Source organism: Nilaparvata lugens, chromosome X (genome assembly GCF_014356525.2).
Source record: "Nilaparvata lugens isolate BPH chromosome X, ASM1435652v1, whole genome shotgun sequence".
NCBI lineage: Eukaryota > Metazoa > Arthropoda > Insecta > Hemiptera > Delphacidae > Nilaparvata > Nilaparvata lugens.
This window is the reverse complement of record NC_052518.1, coordinates 101,749,758-101,767,707: the sequence shown is the minus strand read 5'-3', so window position 1 is coordinate 101,767,707 and position 17,950 is coordinate 101,749,758. Positions and strand designations below refer to the sequence as shown.

Sequence of the window (17,950 nt, the reverse complement as noted above, 5' to 3'; positions counted from 1 at the left end):
AATTCATACTTTTCTCTTTCCATTTCAGATTACTCAAAACTTATGGCTTTGATCTATAAAAAATAAATTTTTCCAGTTATTCTGAGCCAAAATTCCCACCATAGTAGCTTATTATGGTTTTTCAGTTGAAAAATCAAGAGTAGGCCTATTCTCGGACCAGAAGCGCTTGACTTACACATAACCTTTTGGACTTCATTACCATTAAATTTTGAAAAAGGAATAGTACAATCTAAGCTATAGTGAGGTCCACGTTATAATGACAGTATTTGATCAACTTTGGTTTTGCTATCCTTGTCTATCATTTGACAAAGCCGGTGGTACTATCCTTTTCTAGGTTCACAACGATGCCAATTATGTTTTTGACAGTGTAGAAATATAATTAATTGATTCAGAGAATCGGCATCGCTATTCTTCTATCTTCATCCACTGCCATTATAACGTGGACCTCACTATAGATTATAACTTTCTAAGAAAGTCGTCGAGTAATGAAAATATTGCTTCATCAAACACGTACGCAAATTTTGAGACAAGAAGTCCCTGTAGCGCAGCGGATAGCGCGTTGGACTTCTAATCCAAAGGTCGTGGGTTCGATCCCCACCAGGGATGGGGTTTTTTTGAATTTTTTATTTTATGGAACATCAATACTTTTTGATCAACTAATCTTTTTTTAATTCAAATAATTTTTTCAACTGAGAAATAAGTCCAGTCTTTATGTACGGTACAAAAAAGTGAAATAATTCTGTAGGTACTGAAATAAAAAGTGGAAACACTAATCTCTTTTTATTCAAATAAATCTTTCAACTAAGCAATAAGTCATCCAGTCACTATGTACGTTACAAAAAAGTGAATAATTCTGTACTAAGTGAATTTATCATGTGATGATGATTTTAGGTACTAAATTAAAAACAATTGACATTCTAAATCCATACTGATTTAGCCATAAAAGCACATATTTAGTAGATAGTTTTACAGCTTTTACGCCAAACCCAGAAAGCAGTCGAATAGAATAAATATTCTGCTTTTTTTAGTGAATAAAAACTCGAATAGAATCAATCATGATTTGGCTCTTCTATTTTATTGCGGATGACGCTCACATGAGCTTTTTGCTTGTTTGTGGGCAATGTAAGAGACGTCATGCTCCTATCTTCAATGAGTACTAAATTTCCCAAAGACTAGAAAAATTTAGAAAACATGTAAATTCTTCTTTCTTAGTTTCTTTAACCAACTAATATATTTTTCCAATATTGCCTCAATTTTGTCCTCAATAATCTGATACTAAGTTACACCTTATCTTGATAAATTATTGACTTGTCCTTGAATAGGTTTTCAGATTCAACATTTAGAAAATTTCCTTTAATATTTTAATGTACATATTTTTAGCTTGAGCCATCACAGCTTTGCACTAAAATCAAAAAATTTCACTGATATTTGGGTTCCTGGGATCATGTTTTATTGGAATCATCTGTTTGTAATACCAAATTTTTGTATTTCTCAAAAGTCATTAAAAGGCTACTCAATATTAAGGGCAACTCCTAAGAAATGAAATTCTCTATGCTTCAAGTTCAATTACATTTTATTATGCTTCAGAATCTATCTGAAGGCCGTTGATTACTAGTAAAGTTGAGACAAATTCTGGAAATGTTGGAAATTCTGGAGACAATTTCTGGTTTGGATGTAATTTTTAAATGGTGAGTTTTCCATGGAATTATTTATTGTAGTTTAAGCAGGAAAAGTTACCCTTTTCATAATTATACATACATTTTCATATTTATTTGTTCTTCACAAATGAGAATGGTTTCATCATGTAACGTCGAGTAAAATGCAAACGGTAGGGAGATTGTAGATAATAATATTGTCATAGATATTGTATTTTTTGATAGCTCTCATTTGTAAAACATGAAAATTTGAAAAATAATATATCAGTGAAGTGTATAGGCCAGTTACTACATTTTTCCACATTCAAATATGATTCTAAAATTTCAATCTCGCCTTCAATATTATAAAACCCAGTATTGAACAGCTCAAAGAGCTGTCAACTCGACTCAATTTTTTCAACTCAAAGGATTTGTGAACTGTTTGTTTAGAGAAGGGGAACATAAAAATTCTTATTTTCTCAAGAATTAGAAAGCAGATTCTTCAACAGTGTCAAAATAATACAACCTGCATAATTTATTCATCAATACAATTATTACAATGATCTATAATAGTAGATATCGGAAATGTTTATTTTAAATTTTATGGAGAATGGAGATCGCTTTGAAATTTATAAAAAATCAAGATCAATAATCAACACTGCTTTTAAATTATTATTTCAGACAATATGTGTCAGAGGTGATACCCTACTGTTGAGAGTGAGAGGAAACTATAATGTCACTCCGGTAAAACTAGTACAAAAAAGAACTATAGTACAATAATTGAAAACATAATTAAAATCGAATGAAATAATAATTCAATTCGATGAAAAATCAAATTGGAAACTACTATTTTGTTTGCACAGTAAAATGCTATAGTTGCCAATGAATAATCAGTTCATATTATCAGTACCTATTTTTTTTTTAAATTGTGTTTACACAATCATTCAAGATGAAAATCTTTTATAAGATCATACAAATTATCTCATTTTAAACGTTTGAATAATTGAAAATAACTAAAATAGGTTTTTTAACAATGTAAAATTAATGTTCATAAATAAAATGACCGACAGAAACTTTAAAGCATGTTTATTAACACAATAATTTATTGTGAACAAATTCAAGAAAATTCAGAAATAGGAGTTATTAATTAACACAATAACTTATTACAAACAAATTTAAGGAAATTCAGAAATAGGAGTTATCAATTAACACAAATAACTTACACATTTTCCAGGATAATTACATATAACTTTTTTTCATTGAAAATTTACAAATTACAAATATTTAGGTAGGCTATTTATTTCACATAATTAACTTCATTATTAGTAGCCTACCTATTCACAGTAGTATTTTTAAATTGTGTTTTACATTATTCAAGATGAAACTCTTTTATAAGATCATACAAATTATATAATTCTAAAATGTTCGGAAAATTGAAAATAGCAATAAGTTTTTTACAATGAAAAATGAATGTTCATAAATAAAATGACCGACAGAAACTTCAAACATGATTATTACTGTAACACAACAATTTATAGTAAACAAATTTAAGGGAATTCATAAATAGGAGTAATTGATTAACACAACTAACTTGCTACCAGGGTATAGATCTATTGACAAAAGAACATTTTTTAATGAATACCGTAGTCTTTATCGAAAATTTACACAACACGGTACAACTAGGAAGCTTACTTATTTCACATTAACTTCTTTTTAAGTAACTATTTAGTATTTTTGAATTGTGTGTTACTGCATTTAAAATGGAACTTTTATAAAATCATAAATTTTAAACGTTTGAATAATTGAAAATAACTAAAATAGGTTTTTTAACAATGTAAAATTAATGTTCATAAATAAAATGACCGACAGAAACTTCAACGTATTAACACAATAGTTTGATTTGAAAAAATTTAAAGAAATTCATAAATAGTAGTTTTTAATTAACACAACTAACTTGTTCATTTTCCAGTAGATCAAAAATCTTATGTTGCCTGCTGCAAATGGACGCATCATTGGAAGATTCTTATTTCTTTTTACTTATTGGACGAATTCGTCCAAGAACATTGTAATGAAAAATTCAACCAGAAGATCTTGCAGTTCAGCGAAAAAAATCACACCATCCCTGGCCTGTAAAATATAAAATATACAGATGATAAATTAACTTTTTCGCCACACTTGGATGTAATGAGCTGGTATACGTGCATCATATGGATGCTGAAAGTGATTGTTTTCCGACCAGGCCGGTAAAAATTTATGGCCCTAGGGGTGTAAAATGACCTTGAATAACAGCTGATCGTGTCCGATCTCACAAAAATCATTGAGAGATAATCTCATAACGACTGTAATAATCTATATAATTATGTATCGTGAATCACAGTATTATGTCTATAATATATTTTATAAATTACTGTTTCATAATTTAATATTTATTATTGTGTTTTTGATATCAAACAATAGAATACGATGATATCTCCATAGCCTCAACAATATAATGTTGGCTGCATTCTCCATTGTCAGAAAGGTACATATTGCAAGTATTTAAAAGTGGAGAATCGAATTTGAAATCAAAGTACAATAATTGTATCAATATTTTAAAGTGAGGTAGAGTAATAATTGTTTCTTTCTTATTATCGAATTCCACTTCTTAATGCAATACAATCAACAATAATAATAAGAAAATACAGCACAGATCTGAAGTTTAAGGTAAGCCTACTGGTGAAACTCAGCCTTGACTGAAAAATTCCTAGTAATTTTTCCGTAATTCATTATTAAAACTTTTAGATAATTTTTCTTCAATATTAAACCATATAGAGAAAACATTAGGCCCACTCAAGATTGAATCTTCGAATGTTTTCTCTATGATTTAACTATTTTCAGAGCAATATTTTGTTGTGAAAATGCTGGCAAACCGGCTTCAAATTTGCCGCTATACACTATATTATAGTAGCCTACATAAATGTTATCAGTCAGGCCCTTATGTTCAACAATACGCAATGGCCGAGAGCATAAAGGCATAATATATCGGAACTCAAAGCTCAGTGAATAAACAAACATGATCTAGGTTCGAATCTCGGTCAATGACATTTTTTGTCGATGAATTTCGACTTTTATTAGCTATTTTTTATATTAGTTACCGTAATTTAAATTTCAATCAATTTTTTAGATATATTTTGAGACAAAACTGTGAAATATGCAATTATATTAATTTTTTCATCACATTATTTCGAAATATTAATGAAAATTCTATTTATTCATCTATCCATGAGATATTGCACCGGGGTAAAGCGCGAGCTATAAAGATTCAAACAATCATTCGAAATATTAATAGTATAAAAATATGGTCACTATTGTAGATTATTGATTAGTAATATTGAAATTAATTGACAGTAAAAGTTGTCATAACCAAGATTCAAACTATCAAAATAGGCTGTTTGAATTTTATTTATTTTTCAATTTCTTATATATTGGTAAGTTTTTTTTTTTGGTGTGGCGAAAAATAGCGTTCGCAACATGGGAAAAAATGTTTTTTCGCCACACTTGGATGTAATGAGCTGGTTTACATGCGTCATATGGAGGCTGAAAGTGATTGTTTTCCGACCAGGCCGGTAAAACTTTACGGCCCTAGGGCTGTAAAATGACCTTGAATAACAGCTGATCGTGTCCGATCTCACAAAAATCATAGAGAGATAATCTCATAACGACTGTAATAATCTATATAATTATGTATCGTGAATCGCGGTATCATGTCTATAATATATTTTATAAATTACTGTTTCATAATTTAATATTTATTATTGTGTTTTTGATATCAAACAATAGAATACGATGATATCTCCATAGCCTCAACAATATAATGTTGGCTGCATTGTCCATTGTCAGAAAGGTACATATTGCAAGTATTTAGAAGTGAAGAATTGAATTTGAAATCAAAGTACAATAATTGTATCAATATTTAAAAGTGAGGTAGAGTAATAATTGTTTCTTTTTTATTATCAAATTCCACTTCTTAATGCAATACAATCAACAATAATAATAGGAAAATACAGCAGAGATCTAAAGTTTAAGGTAAGCCTACTGTTGAAACTCAGCCTTGACTGAAAAATACCTAGTAATTTTTCCGTAATTCATTATTAAAACTTTTAGATAATTTTTCTTCAATATCAAACCATATAGAGAAAACATTAGGCCCACTCAAGATTGAATCTTCGAATGTTTTTCTATCATTTAACTATTTTCAGAGCAATATTTTGTTGTGAAAATGCCGGTAAACCGGCTTCAAGATGCCGCTATACACTACCTATTTATAGTAGCCTACATACGTTACCTGACTTACAGGCCTCTACGATCAACAATACCCAATGGCCGAGAGCGTAAAGGTGTGATACATCAGAACTCAAAGCTCAGTAAATTACAAACATGATCTAGGTTCGAACCTCGGTAAATGACATTTTTTTTGTCGATGAATTTCGACTTTTATTAGCCATTTTTTATATTAGTTACCGTAATTTAAATTTCAATCAATTTTTTAGATATATTTTGAGACAAAACTGTGAAATATGCAATTATATTAATTTTTTAATCACATTATTTCAAAATAGTAATGAAAATTCTATTCATCCATCTATCCATGAGATATTGCACCAGGCGCAAAGCGCGAGCTATAAAAATTCAAACAATTATTCAAAATATTAATAGTATAAAAATATGGTCACTATTGTAGATTATTGATTAGTAATATTGAAATTAATTGACAGTAAAAGTTGTCATAACCAAGATTCAAACTATCAAAATAGGCTGTTTGAATTTTATTTATTTTTCAATTTCTTATATATTGGTAAGTTTTTTTTTTTGGTGTGGCGAAAAATAGCGTTCGCAACATGGGAAAAAATGTTTTTTCGCCACACTTGGATGTAATGAGCTGGTTTACATGCGTCATATGGAGGCTGAAAGTGATTGTTTTCCGACCAGGCCGGTAAAACTTTACGGCCCTAGGGCTGTAAAATGACCTTGGATAACAGCTGATTGTGTCCGATCTCACAAAAATCATAGAGAGATAATCTCATAACGACTGTAATAATCTATATAATTATGTATCGTGAATCGCGGTATCATGTCTATAATATATTTTATAAATTACTGTTTCATAATTTAATATTTATTATTGTGTTTTTGATATCAAACAATAGAATACGATGATATCTCCATAGCCTCAACAATATAATGTTGGCTGCATTGTCCATTGTCAGAAAGGTACATATTGCAAGTATTTAGAAGTGAAGAATTGAATTTGAAATCAAAGTACAATAATTGTATCAATATTTAAAAGTGAGGTAGAGTAATAATTGTTTCTTTTTTATTATCAAATTCCACTTCTTAATGCAATACAATCAACAATAATAATAGGAAAATACAGCAGAGATCTAAAGTTTAAGGTAAGCCTACTGTTGAAACTCAGCCTTGACTGAAAAATACCTAGTAATTTTTCCGTAATTCATTATTAAAACTTTTAGATAATTTTTCTTCAATATCAAACCATATAGAGAAAACATTAGGCCCACTCAAGATTGAATCTTCGAATGTTTTTCTATCATTTAACTATTTTCAGAGCAATATTTTGTTGTGAAAATGCCGGTAAACCGGCTTCAAGATGCCGCTATACACTACCTATTTATAGTAGCCTACATACGTTACCTGACTTACAGGCCTCTACGATCAACAATACCCAATGGCCGAGAGCGTAAAGGTGTGATACATCAGAACTCAAAGCTCAGTAAATTACAAACATGATCTAGGTTCGAACCTCGGTAAATGACATTTTTTTTGTCGATGAATTTCGACTTTTATTAGCCATTTTTTATATTAGTTACCGTAATTTAAATTTCAATCAATTTTTTAGATATATTTTGAGACAAAACTGTGAAATATGCAATTATATTAATTTTTTAATCACATTATTTCAAAATAGTAATGAAAATTCTATTCATCCATCTATCCATGAGATATTGCACCAGGCGCAAAGCGCGAGCTATAAAAATTCAAACAATTATTCAAAATATTAATAGTATAAAAATATTGTCACTATTGTAAATTATTAATTAGTAATATTGAAATTAATTGACAGTGAAAGTTGTCATAACCAAGATTCAAACTATCAAAATACGCTGTTTGAATTTTATTTATTTTCCAATTTCTTATATATTGGGAAGTTTTTTTTTGGTGTGGCGAAAAATAGCGTTCGCAACACGGGCAAAAATGTTTTTCCGGCTCTCAATCTTTTCTAGTCCTCGGCCTACGGCCTCGGACTTGAAAACCGATTTCGAGCCGGAAAAGTCTCATTTTCGGCCCTAGGTGCGAAATATACTATTCCGGCTCTTGAACTTCAAAACCGCGATCTCGAGCCGGAAAACGTACATTTTCGACCCTAGGTGCGAAATATACTATTACAGGACAGTAAAACTTCTATAATTCGTTATTCTCTATAATTTGTTGTGGAAGCTCAGTCCATTGAAAAAAGTCATTTAGCTCGTAGTAGAGCAAAGTATTTCGGTCGCCTGGATCATTCATAGAAGAATCGAGCACTGTGTTAACTATAGAAATATATTATCTAGGTTATCTTTTTTACCGTAATTGAAAAATAAATTGCATATACCTATGCACGGCTACTTACCAACCAGTATGCGCAAACCATGAAGCCCCAGAAAATTTTGACAGAAGTCTCCACACCCATCATCCACATGATGATCCCAATCATTTGAACGGTGAAGATCTTTCCAGGTCCCTGTGAGTAATGTAATTGATTTAATATAGTGTCTGAATAAAAAAAATAGTGATTTAAATTCATAACCTACATTTTATAAAGTAGTTCCGCTATTCAACTATTAGTTTAAGGTTTGTTGTAAATAATCCACTCGATCTGAGAACTGTACATAATATCAAGACTTAGTCGAATTATCCAACATTGATAATTCATATATAATGCGTTATTAAATCAGTAGAATCATCAAATAGTCTGTTCATGATTTTATGATGTAGAGATGTAGAGATAGATTTCAAATGAATAACTTCAAACAATAGCAAAAATAATAAAAACTTTACACATCCATGTGAAAAATTTTGAGAACGGAGGAATTTTGTTTTGTTAACAGTAGACTAAGCTATGAATGTGACCTAGAATTCATCAAAATCTTTAAATTAAATAATTATTATACACTTTTAAAATGTTTTAATTAATAATTTATAGCAGTGATGAGAGAATATATAGGTATACTTTCTTGTAGAAAATAGCCCACCTATCTCATCCACTTCAAGTTCAATTCTAATCTAAATTTTTCTGTTCCATTCTAAATTATTGAAATGGTTTACTATTTTTCATTTTCTCTTCTCCAAGGAAGCTTCGAATATCTCAAATAAAATCAAATTTCTTTGCTATTTAAAATCTTCCAATATTATATTGTTTGAAAAATTTAGTGTTCGATTTGATTTGATGTTGATATCATGAATGTAATTAATTCATGATTGATTTGAATTACACGACAAAAAACTGTGTGAGAGTAATTGCAAATAATTGTATTTGTTAGCTGAGTAAATTCAAAAAGAGGAAAACTCACCATCCAATGGATGCAGCGTGACACGACTCTGAAGATCACTCTGAACATGTTCATGAAATTCAGAGAGTACATTTGGTCGACCATCACAACAACAGCAATCAAGCTGAACCGCTGAAACATGGTAAAAATATAATGTAAAGATAAATACATTAATTTATAACATAGAGAAAAGATAGCATAAGAAGATATGGTATAGGTAGTTTATGTTCCAAATTTCAAGCCGAATTTTCGGTTAATATTCAAGCCGACTACTGTCTATTATTACTGTTTTGGCCGGGTGACTACTATTCGCTTGAGTTAACAGTGCAATTTAGATCATAAACGCCCTATACAATGGGATATCTTCTCATGCTATATTTTCTGTATGTATATATTATAGCATTATAATATTAAGCACAGAAGTTGAAGATTACAATTTTCCAGTAAACAGTAAAAATACAGAGAGATCACATTATTGCTTTCATAACACACAATTAATAAAATGAAGCTTAGACCTGAAAAATATAAAAGAAATAATCTCAAACAAAATAAAATCTCTGGACAAAGTGTGATTTATTGATTGATTCATACAAAAGTACATCATTAAAATGATTGGGAGAGAAAAAAATAAGGTAACTTGTGCTATTCCTCTCCCAAATTTAGATAAGGCTACACATAGTCCGAAATAGGTCGTCTTGTTGATCACTTCACAAAATGTTCAGTCCTTAATTATTTTTACAAAGTTGATTTTTTAATTTAGATGCTTCAGAACATAAAAGAAATATTTCACATTATTATTACTAAAATAGGAAATATTCATGTATATTAAAGGACAAAAAAACAAACTTAATTCATTCTAAAGTAGGCACTCGGGTGTCCACATCAAATTGGATTTCTTTATACTTGGAAACGTTAAACTTGGACTTAGATGTGTGATAATTTAATTCTCACCTATATATTGACATAAATACATGCAAATCCAATTTTTATGTCCATCCATGCTTGCTGCATGGATATGTAATTTGTTGAAAGAGAAAATGTTGTCAATAGAATAATGTGAAAGAAAATTGTTATTTGTGATCAAATGCTCATCAGTGAATTGTGAAAAATATATCAATGAATAATTGTAAAAATTTCATCACTGTAAAAAATACAGTGATAGAAATTGTTCAAGAATGTATATGAAAAATTCACACCTATATGTTTACATGAAGCATAAGACTCAATTGTTATGTCTATTCATACTTGATGCTTCAATATCTAATTTGTCGAAATGGAAAATTTCGTCAATAGAATAATATGACAGAAAACCCTAGTGTGTAAATCCTAGTCTTTCATAAAAAGACAAGAAATGTATATGATGTTCTTTATGTTTTTTGCTATTTTATTCAATCTTTTTAATAATAGTACATTGTTATAATCTTTGTAATAATATTCATATTTTTGCAGTTTATGTATTAGAAACTTAAAGAACCAGTTTTAAGGTCTGCTCAAGCTTCGACCGTGACTACAGAGAATTCATAATAAAGATTCATAAAATTATGTTGACAGATGATATAATCAACAGCTGAAATCTGATTTAACAATCAAAAAAGTATGCTAGAAATATTTTTTGTAGATATCTTCAAAAGTTTAATGATAATCTCAAGATTTATAAAACCTCAACTAGTTGAGTCTATGAGAAATGGTAAAATATTGAATCATGCACATGCAGTAACTTGATATTCATTAATTTATTCCATTCTCACATGAAAAGAAAATCAACGTCAATTGAAATGTAACCTCTGTAAATATGAAACTTTTTCAGAATTAGTTTTTTTTAATAAATTGCCCTGATTGGAACTGACTACCGAATTGCTATATTTGACTGTATTGACTCATCAAAATACTAATCAGGTGAGTATGGAAATTTCTGCAAGTTGAAAATGATTGAATATATGGTAATATATCTATAATATATGATTAATTAGTCTTTAGATCGAGCTTGGAAAAACAAGTCTTTCTAGCATATTTATTTGTCAATACAACTTTATAAATTTCAATTTTTGAAATAATTTTCAATTTTGATCAAACGACAATGTAGTCGCAAACTTGCATGTTTGAATTCCCTAGTTTCTATAGTTTAGTAATTAGTTTAGTAATTCCCAATATTTTCTATAGTTTATTTATTTATTTATTCGTGGACGGAATCACAAATCATATAAATATGATTAGGAAGGAACAACAGGCTTGGCCCAAATCTATTCCATTCCAAAATTTTGATAAATTAATAAAATGTCCAAAAAATAGGTTATGTTTCTACTGTAAAACTTTCAAGTTCAATTTTCGTCCAAAAATATATATAAGCTTAGTTTAGCAGTCTAATTCTCAAAATACTGAATCAGACACTTCATGTCAAGTTTCCGTTCTAGTTATTTTGTAGTTTACCATTCTACAGTTTTGAGAAACACGCAATATTGAGGAGAACATACGGTTTGGGAAGTAAGTCCTCAGTGCGAATATATCTATTACTATCCCTTTATTCATACAATAAGTAGATCATCGAAATCATAGGGAGAGGAATGTAAGGTAACCTTGTGCTATTCCTCTCCCAAATTTATATAAATAAATCTGAAATAAATCACGTGAAAAAGAACATGTTGGAGACTTACGATTCCCATACTGAGGACATTGTCGAAGATGCCACAGAAAGTGTCCTTGAGGTCTCTGAAGAAGATCAGAGTTGATCTGAATGACACGACCTGAGCAAAGAAACCGTTCACTTTTTAGGTTTTGTAAGAATTTAATAAACGAGAACATTTAATAAACTTTCAACGACATCAAAGTACAAGATTTTATTGATGCTATCAATAACTTCTACGTAAATTCTACACAATATACTTATACATTCTGTTCACTTTCTTGGTTAGGGATACTCGTATTTACATAAAAATTATTTATCGAAGTATCTATTTTTGTGAGAAATTAAATGACTTTGAAAACAGGGTACTTTGAATTTTAATTCTTATACATTCTGTTATATATGGAAATGACAGCATTTTATGATAATTTATTCATTCTGTTATACATAGATTCCCAAAAGGAGATGCACTTTCTATTTATTGATGAAAAACTGTAACTGATAGGTGATTTGAATTTTTAATTTTCAAAAAAGTAGCTTGAATTTAATTATTGTCATTGAATTAAAGCTTGAATTTCATGTCATCGAATTTAATTGTTTTAAATAGCTCTTTCAAAGTAATTGAAATTTTGCATTCAATGTGTGATAAACTAAGTTACAGGGTAAGATTTATTTAAACGAGAAAGTATCATTTTTAGTTTTTACCCGAGAAAAATGAAAACCTGTTGACCCCTGGATTAATAATAAAACCTGTTATAGATTTTTGGACTGGAGTCCTTGAGTTTAATAGTATATGACGTAAATAATGTGCACCAAATTAATTGGACTACTATCGTATGTACTTAGAAATCAAATCAAAGGAACTTTTCTCTATTAATTTATTTCTACATAATAGATATTAAATTAATAGGTATTAAAAGATATAAATTAATAGATTAAAAATTAACACATATTATGTGTCTCATTCTTTAGAGTCATTTTCAAGTGTAATTTTTTTCTATTATTAACCATTAATTTCGTTCTCTTATTTCTTATCCTTGAATATTAATTTTTATTGTTAAAGTCTTCCAATGAAGCCTACAGTTCAATTCTATAAAATTTCACTGCTTTAAATTCTTTTACTACACTTTTATTTAATATACTTTTTTCTCTTCACTAGCACTAGGCCTACACCAACTCGAAGGGCTTTGTTCTCTTCAACCTCCTTGTGAGTTCAGTGTTGTCTAGTAAAGTGTAAATGAGAAAAATAACCAACAATAAATTAATACTACCACTATTTATAACTTCTTATTTATAATCAGGTGTTTGAGTATGACTAACTATTCATATGATTTAATTCTTAGAACTGCAAGAATTTTATTACAAATTTTGATAGAATGTTGCAATTTTAAAAAGAAATAATATGTATAACCAGCTATTTATTTCTTATAAAATTATTGCTGTTCTAAAAGCTAAATCATAGGAATAGTCAGACATACACATACATATATGATCATAAATCAGAAGTTAGTGGTATGGAGGTCATATGTCATAAGCACTTGAGTCCAAAACTGCAGTTTTGAGAAAATGGAGTCCAAAGTTTTCTTGTATGTTCAAACATAATTTTCAAGAAAATTTTTGATCCTATATCAATGAAACTTACAAAGTAGGTTCAAAATACACTTATTAATGATTCTATTATTATAAAGTAATGAAAAATTAAAAAACTACTGATTTAATTATGACTTGAGTTGTTTGGGACATAACAAAATATGACATAAGTGGACTTGAGTCATTTTACCAAATGATACTTTACACCATCCAAACAGCAAGCATCATTTCACATTTTCAAATTCACACAGTAAATGTTCATAGCCAAGCATAGATTCCCAAAATTCATCTGCAATACCTGACTTAAAATGTTATAATGATCTTAATAATTAGGACTAATAGGACAAAAGTGATTTTACCAAAGTGTAGATCTCGAAGTTCTACATCTGGATGTGAAATTATATCATTTCTTTGAAAAGTGGACTTGAGTGTTTGTGTCAAATGACCAAGGATTTTTTTCCAATCAATCAATAATAATTTATTATCATAAAACACAAAGTGTTGTAACAAACGTCAAAGATACAATAAAATTAAAACCAGTCAGAACAATTATTAGTACAACAAAATTGACAAATAGTTTTAAATAGCATTGATTATTAAATAGTGATTATTAAAATGGGGTCCAGTTATTAATTTAATGTTGTTTATTTGAGTAAATAAAAGTGCAATACTTACGAGGTAATTTTCCAAAAACAGGAAGTAGACGCGGGGTTGTATGTTCTCATATGTGAAGCCAAAGATAGGTTGGAGTACATATCTTACCAAGAATACGGTCCAAAACAGTCCTTTATACAATTCCTAAAAACAAAAAATATATTTGTAATATTTTATAAAAATTAATTGCTAATAATTCCGATTTGAAAACAATTATTACTAATCTATATTATTCTACGTTTGGTCAGCAATTCTCAGGGAGATATTTCATATGAGAACCTTTTGAATAGATGCAAGGTTTTGAATATAAAAGGTATATTTCTGTTTACTTTGATTTTAGAAAATTACTTCTGCAAAAAAATATTTAGTTATGAAAGTTAATCGATATGATTTAAGGAATGAGAGGTATGTTGTACCATTTACTTCGAATAATCTAGCCAGAAACACCTTAATCTACATTGTACCAAGAACTTTCAATGATTTACCCGATAATTGTGCTGAGTTTGTTAATATGCGCCTGTTGAAAAGAAATTTAAAGATTTGGTTGAATAATTACACTTTAGATGTAACATAATGTAACTCATTATTAATGTATTGTATTGTTGTAATTCATTATGTTCTATTTTTTGTATGTAAGTTCAGGTTGACTATATTATTATAACACTCTTTAGATTTTTGAGAGCTGAGCCAACAATAATTAATTAATTAATATCATGATAATTTTAACTGTTAAGTAAATTCTGTAAGTAAATTTGACAGTGTAATAAACTGATAAGTTTATTTAACTGTTAAGTAAAAATAAAGTTCACTGATATATGTATAATTATATTTGAATTTACATGTTTTGTATAATATATAGTACCTTGTCAAGCAGCCTCTTTGAGGTTCGCTTAAGGTAGCTTATTTATTCAATAAACGTTTTTTCTATTCTATTCTATTCTATTCTATTCTATTCTATTCTAAAGCATATTGACCTGTCAATTATCAAGGGTGAAATCCAAGGGTGTAAACAGGGGGGATTTTGACGTAGACTGCTGCCTTGAAATTCTTGCAGGGGGGAAGGGGGGCTCAAAATTTTATCTTGGGGGTCAAAAAAAGGTCACCAAAGTTAACTGCTGACAATGTTACGGTGGACTACTGAAGTCATTTTTTGTATAAGTGGGGACAGAAGTTATATTATTCCCAAAATTAAGGGGGGGGGGTTGACCTTTTACTCTAGCAGAATGTAATTAATTCAGATTCAACTAATTATTAATAAATTATAATTAATAAAAATTAACGAACTAAAAACCCAGAGCACTAAGATTACCTAAGAGAATCCACTATCGGTCGTTTTCACCATACCGAGATTGTCGGCTCAGTCTCAGATTATTGTCCTGTGATTGGCTGAGAATCATCTGTTTATGAGAATTAATAGCCAATCAGAGGACAGTTTTGAGAGTTTGCCTATTAATGTTGGCCGACAATCGGTACCTAAAAGTGAAACCCAGGTTGCTTTTACTTTTATCTGAATCCCTTGTATCGTTACTTTAATGTATTTTAGGCCTCAGCGGCAACTCCAAGGTCGAGACTATGTATTGACGGTTGCAGTCTATAAGGGCCCAGCCACACGAAGCATTTTTTAAGGCGTTTTCAGACGAGTCGGCAGGGCAGGAAGCTCTCCGATTGGCTGATTCCGAGAAGCCAATCAAATCGGAAAGCTTCTTGCCCTGCCGACTTGTCTGAAAACGCCTGAAAAAACGCCTAATGTTGTCTCTTAGTACTTGGGCCCGGTTGCACAAAAGCCGGTTAAATTTTAACTGTGATTAATTCCACGATAACCAATCAGAGAAGGCATTTTTAAAAAGACGGCTTCTCTGATTGGTTATCGTGGAATTAATCACGGTTAAATTTAACCGGCTTTGGTGCAACCGGCACTATGTGTTGCTAGATACCATTAGTAGGTAGCCTACTCAATATAGCATGTATTTAGATGATTTGTTAATAAAATTTAAGCTATCGTAACTTAATTAGTGTTCTAAAAAATATATTGAAGTGTAAGCTGGAGTATAGTTACGAATAGAACATAACTACGAATTTCTAAAAGATAGTCTATAACACCACGATAATTATTTTCAATAGGATCAACTCGAAAATATCACTAGAAAATGACGAGGGTCCGAAATTCATCTCTTTCACAAAGAACTTACGAAATTAACTTAGCTGCATGCTCAATAAAATGTTGCCTAAAATAGGCATTGATACAAAAATATGTCCTTTAAATAAAAAAGTTTCAATTAGTAAAAGATCAGTTACCATTTTATTTTCATTCATTTATTTATTTACGATACAAATAAATTTCATACTGTATTTTTTCCTTTTGATCAAGAGACATTACTTTTGAATTCGGCATTCGACTGCTTGTATAATAACCTATTCTCTTATAGCAAGAATTACTATGGAGTTGAATTAATTTGTCAAGAAAAAATATTAATCAATCATTGGAATAGAGACGTTTATATTGAAATTAACTGATATCAACATTCCCTATAAACAACATCGTACTTCCCGATCAACCTATCTATTGAAAGTTTAGCGTGGGTCTTCCAAAAAGAAGCAGCATCAGTGCTGTATCCATTCGAATTAACTATTGATAACCTATAATTCAATCAAGTTATTAACTAACAAAATTATCAAATAAAATGTTAAAATGTAGCATTATTTCGTAAGTCTCAAAAATTACCGTTTGTAGGTAACGCAGAGAATTCATGAAATGTTGGAAAGTTTAAAACTAGGACGCCATTACAAGAAACAATATTGGCTACTAAATCTCATAGAATAAAACTTTATACTGTGATCTAATGGTATAAAAAAATTAATAATGAATTAAAAATACTCACAATAATCAGAAGCAATTTAGCTCGTAGAAATTCTTTGATGTTCATTCTGGAAAAGATTTGAAAGCCTCAGAAAGAATTTTAATATCTCAGAAGCTCGTCTCGACTTGAAGACAAAAGGATGAAGTCTGTGCGTGTGTGCTTGGTTTGGAGTTTGTTGCTACAATGGACCAGTCCAAATTTGAAATCTGCATTATTTAAACTATCCAACCGACTATATAAAATACATCAAAACTAAAAATTACCTGCGAATATTAATTGGAAATTTTCTGTAGATGCCATGAATAATTTCTTAATGTAATTTTACTTTAATAAAGTATATTTATGAAAGTTTTTTCAATTGTTTTTTATTACCTTGGTACTGGAATCGGCGTGGCCGTGGTGGAATACTATAGCTTTATGATTCAGAAGCCGGGTGTTCAAATCCCGGCCCGGGCAAGATTTTTTTAACGGGTCACTGTGTTTCGGATGAAATGCGTCGGTCCTGGCTTTCTAAAAATAGTTACAGTACGGTACCTAGATCATGTCTGAAAATGAAATCGATAAGATAAGATCAGGTGTGACCTAAAAACTCTGTATTATTATCATTATTTCTGTATTTATTCGAGACTTGTGCCCGGTTAGGGGTGCATTACACAATCAAAGCTAGATCTATTTGATAGTAGTATCACAGAATGCTCTATTCTGTGCTAGTATGTACCCGTGCTTCGCAACGAAACTCCTTCCTTGTATTATAGCGAAGTCAATCTTATAATGACAGTATTTTAAACATTGGTGTTGCTATCCTTGTCCATAATCCGAAAAAGTAGACAATGTTATCCTCTACTAGCTCTGCAATTTTTCCAGATCGTTCTTCAACAATGTAGGAATATATGGTAATCAATTGACAAAATATTCAATCTCATTCATGAAAATTTATTATTTAATCATTGAAAAATAATTTTCTTGACGAATAAAATATGATTGAATTTTCAAAGCAAGAATGACCGG

The 17,950-nt window shown here is 29.8% G+C and overlaps 1 protein-coding gene and 1 non-coding gene across 2 annotated transcripts; one reads left to right on the top strand and one right to left on the bottom strand.

Annotated features, from left to right (window-relative positions):
* Window positions 1-533: 533 nt before the first annotated feature.
* On the top strand, window positions 534-606 carry Trnar-ucu. The gene has a single exon. It is a non-coding gene; the product is annotated as a tRNA-Arg (tRNA).
* A 2,913-nt stretch (window positions 607-3,519) lies between these two features.
* On the bottom strand, window positions 3,520-17,342 carry LOC111048175. Its single transcript, XM_039442855.1, has 7 exons — window positions 17,315-17,342; window positions 16,964-17,009; window positions 14,106-14,228; window positions 11,872-11,961; window positions 9,242-9,352; window positions 8,302-8,412; window positions 3,520-3,761 (listed from the first exon to the last, which is right to left on the bottom strand). The coding sequence occupies exons 2-7, from the start codon at window positions 17,006-17,008 to the stop codon at window positions 3,672-3,674; spliced, it is 570 nt and encodes a 189-aa protein (XP_039298789.1). The 5' UTR covers window position 17,009; window positions 17,315-17,342; the 3' UTR covers window positions 3,520-3,671.
* Window positions 17,343-17,950: the final 608 nt, after the last annotated feature.

What these genes read in the sequence shown, in the direction of transcription:
- LOC111048175 (XM_039442855.1), bottom strand. Translation starts at nt 17,008, where the DNA reads ATGAACATCAAAGAATTTCTACGAGCTAAATTGCTTCTGATTATT. An exon ending in CTAAATTGCTTCTGATTATT is followed by an intron (nt 14,229 to 16,963) that starts GTGAGTATTTTT and finishes TTTTGTTTTTAG; the next exon opens with GAATTGTATAAAGGACTGTT. An exon ending in TGTTTTTGGAAAATTACCTC is followed by an intron (nt 11,962 to 14,105) that starts GTAAGTATTGCA and finishes TTCTTTGCTCAG; the next exon opens with GTCGTGTCATTCAGATCAAC.